General features: G+C 55.5%; 1 protein-coding gene across 1 annotated transcript; it reads left to right on the forward strand.

The window, feature by feature from the left end:
- Nucleotides 1–2,084: 2,084 nt before the first annotated feature.
- VDBG_00912 (acetyltransferase) lies at nucleotides 2,085–3,328 on the forward strand (the record flags this gene model as incomplete). The annotated part of the gene is made up of 2 exons (XM_003009183.1): nucleotides 2,085–2,196; nucleotides 2,364–3,328. 2 exons carry the CDS (start codon nucleotides 2,085–2,087, stop codon nucleotides 3,326–3,328), a joined length of 1,077 nt encoding a protein of 358 aa, XP_003009229.1.
- Between the last annotated feature and the right edge of the window lie 24 nt (nucleotides 3,329–3,352).

The following is a 3,352-nucleotide window of genomic DNA, read 5'->3' on the forward strand; positions in this document are numbered from 1 at the left end:
TTCAGACAGCCCGGCGCGTTAGCCTGTCCAACCGTACGTCCCTGTCGTCGCTGGCTAGGATGTCGAGAGCTGTAAATTCGTCCCCCACGGCCACGTCCCGCTCACATTCGAGTTTTCCTCATTGCAGGTCAAGCAGCGTCATCGCGGATTCGATGGCGCGATACCCACTCGGCGATCTTGAGGATGCACCCCCAACATGTCCACCATTTCCCCTCCCCACGTCCCTGTCTTCTCCAATCGAACGTGCGATCACGACGAAGGTTCGAAAGGACAGTCCCCCTCTTCCCTGCGACGGCAGATCCTGCGATCACCGTGGGTCCGCTGAGCCTTCCGCTGACGAAACCCCCGTTCGATGTGACACCGATACGTCGCTCCTGTCTATTGCAGGTGTCCCAATGTGTCCAGCGTTTCATGTTGGCCCTTTGTACTCGTCGCTAAAGCAGGGCAAAGCCTTCTGGGTCCGCTTGTCTGGGCGTCTCGAATTTGGAGCTTCTCCTGCGGTGTGGCACGAAGCACCCAATCACGCGGTAACCTGCTCAAGACCAACAAGGGAAGGTCTGTGCCGCCGGTCTGGACCAACGCCAACATCGCAACTTTTCAACTAGTCCTCAGCAGGCTGCGGCGCCAGTCGGCATCATCGTCTTGATCCAGCAGCGTGGGCAAGCCCAGGGCGGTCGTTTGGGCACGCTACCGTCAGCTGCTCTATAGCGTCAGGTCCAGAGTCTGGACTCGGAACAGCGGCTGGGGACGACTCCAAAACGGAGCCGACATTTCATTAGTTGTTAGCAAGAGGACAATTTTGTTTGTGAAAGCGGAGGCGGAGGTTGAGCTGATCACTGACCCCTTGAACCTGTCACAGACCCTTGGCTCCCCCAGGATCACGGACCCATGCTACTGATCATGAGAGACTGGATGACCAACAAGGATGTGCTCGTTGGCCCAGCGCCCAAATGATCAATGTCCAAGATCGGTTCACCGGCCGGAATGCGCTCGTCGTGCGTTCTACATCCATCGTCGTTATCGTGCAATGGCTGGTCCACAGCCAATACTAGCCCCTACCACTGCAACACACCACGCACGCGAGCCTGCTGACCGAGCCACCAACGGTACAGTCTACGCACTCGGCAGCAAACATAACGATCGGAGAATACAAAAGCAAGATATGGGAACCCTGTGCGTCCACTTCTCGAATATCTGATTTGCAGGCCACAGACTTCTCTGTGCGGCAGGTCCCACCCCTCCACATTTATCAATCCCCATCTATACCCCCTGACGCTCAGCTGTTGGCTCCGAAAGATCCTCATACACAGGGTTGACAAGCCATGGCGGAGAACTTTCAAACGTCATTGGCCTATGCAGACATCCCCACGGTCCCCTATCGAGCCACAAGCAGACCCTTATTAGGATTCTGCAAGATGCCCGGTGCGGATTTGGTCTGGCGCCTTCGCCGCCAGTGTTTTTGCATCTGATCACTCCTGTGGAAACAGACGAGAGGCGATCTCATGGGGTCAGATCGTTTCGTATCTTGGTTTGAAGGAGTCGTTTCTGGTTCGCCATCAACACATCACCGTACATAAGGGTGGGCAGTGTCCGACCCCATTTGCTTCGTCCCTTGTTCGCTCTCTAATGTCTTGCCAAGCGATAATCTGCCTCCATTCCGGCCTTTGCTACCATTTCACTTCGTTCGCAGATCTATTTTGGCACACCCTAATCAAGTCAACGCTTTCAACGCGTTGCAATATTTTTTTTTTCCCTTTAGTTTTGGATCTAGGTTTTATACAGCCGCCCGGTACTTCATCTCCCTCGGTGCATACATCTAGACCGCATCCCCTGGTCGACGCCCAGGCACCTGATCCTTCCCGAACCCTGACTCGACGGTTCCTTGTCGAATCGGGTAAGGAAAAAAAAAGGATCTTCCTGCTCATACAGCACGGGAGGCAATATTTCAGCTCAAGATCCCTCGTCGTTGGCTAGCTGGTCCTGGTCTGCATTCCTTCTTCGCCGTCTAGACTCATCTCATCTACTTCACGTTGTTACCCTCAGTCGGGTAGGCTCAACCACAGCCGAAGTGGTACAGAGAAACCATGGAAGCATCACATTACACAGGAGTCAGAGAGTTGGATCTCAGCAACTGGCATGCCAATGCTGTTGCTGAGAAGCTCAATCATGCCGTCCCTGCCATCAGATCCAGTGCAGGTGAGAGAGCTCCTGATTGTCTTTTGTTGTGTTTCCTCCATCCTGTTCCGTAGTTGCACGACGATTGCCGCCGTGGTGCAGGTTTCGATGTCTCATTCTTGGACGAAATTCATGCTTGTTTTACTTCATGGCGAAGATGTCTTAACCTGACTCTAACTTCATCGCAGCCTTCCTCTCCTTTCTGCGCGCCAATCTGGCCCTTGACCCTATCACCATCTCACACACAAATACTCCAGTTCTGCAGCCCGCGGCGAATTACTCGCCTCCGCCGTCCCCTTCTTCCCAGGCCTCTGATCCACCCCTGACGCCCCTCGACGGCATACCAAACCTCTCTCTTGAGATCCTCTCACACCCAGCAGACAAGGCTCAAGCACTGAACGTCATCTCCGAATCGATCGTCGAGCAGCGCCAACAGATTGCCCTGTCTCTCATCCTCCACCCCCTGAGTATCGCTGCTGTCGTCGCAGCCGTCGCCGTTTTTCATCATCAAACCCGAAGCGTCTATCAAAACGTCAGCCTCGCCCACTCCATTGCAACCATCATGATCTTCCTTCTCGCGTGTCTCGCCATCATCCACTACCTTACTCTCCCATACGCAAATCTTGCTTCTTCCATCTCGCCATCCTACCTGCACCCCACAGCTCCCTCGCCTCTCCGCGCTGGCACTACAACGGCAGCCAGTGCATGTGACGAGGACTTTCTCCTCGCCGCCCGCTCCGGTCCCAAGATAATTGCCGCTGTCGTATTACGTCTTGAACCAAAGCAATCCCTCGCTCTCTCTGCTGGCGGATTTTCCGTCACCGGACCTCCTTCTGGTGGCAAGAAGCGCAGCAGGGGAAGCAGCGGCAACGCCGGACCGCTGCGTGGTGGCAAAGGTGTCATTCGCGCGTGGACAACGGGTCGAAAATGGCGCGGCTGTGGTGTCGGTGCTGATTTGCTGCATGAGGCAGTTCGCGTAACACGGGAACGTTGCGGGCGCGACGCTGAGGTTGGCTTTGCGCTGGAGCATGTGCACAGCAAGATGGTCCTACCCGAGCTGTTCAACGTTGCAGCCCGGAAGCAGGAACGGCGAGCTGCAATGGCGCTGGAGAGAGTTATTGGGGCTTGGGAGGCAGCCAGGCGACGAAAGTGAGCCAGCTACTGACGGCGACGAGTC

This window comes from Verticillium alfalfae, genomic scaffold, assembly GCF_000150825.1.
Source record: "Verticillium alfalfae VaMs.102 supercont1.1 genomic scaffold, whole genome shotgun sequence".
Taxonomy (NCBI): domain Eukaryota; kingdom Fungi; phylum Ascomycota; class Sordariomycetes; order Glomerellales; family Plectosphaerellaceae; genus Verticillium; species Verticillium alfalfae.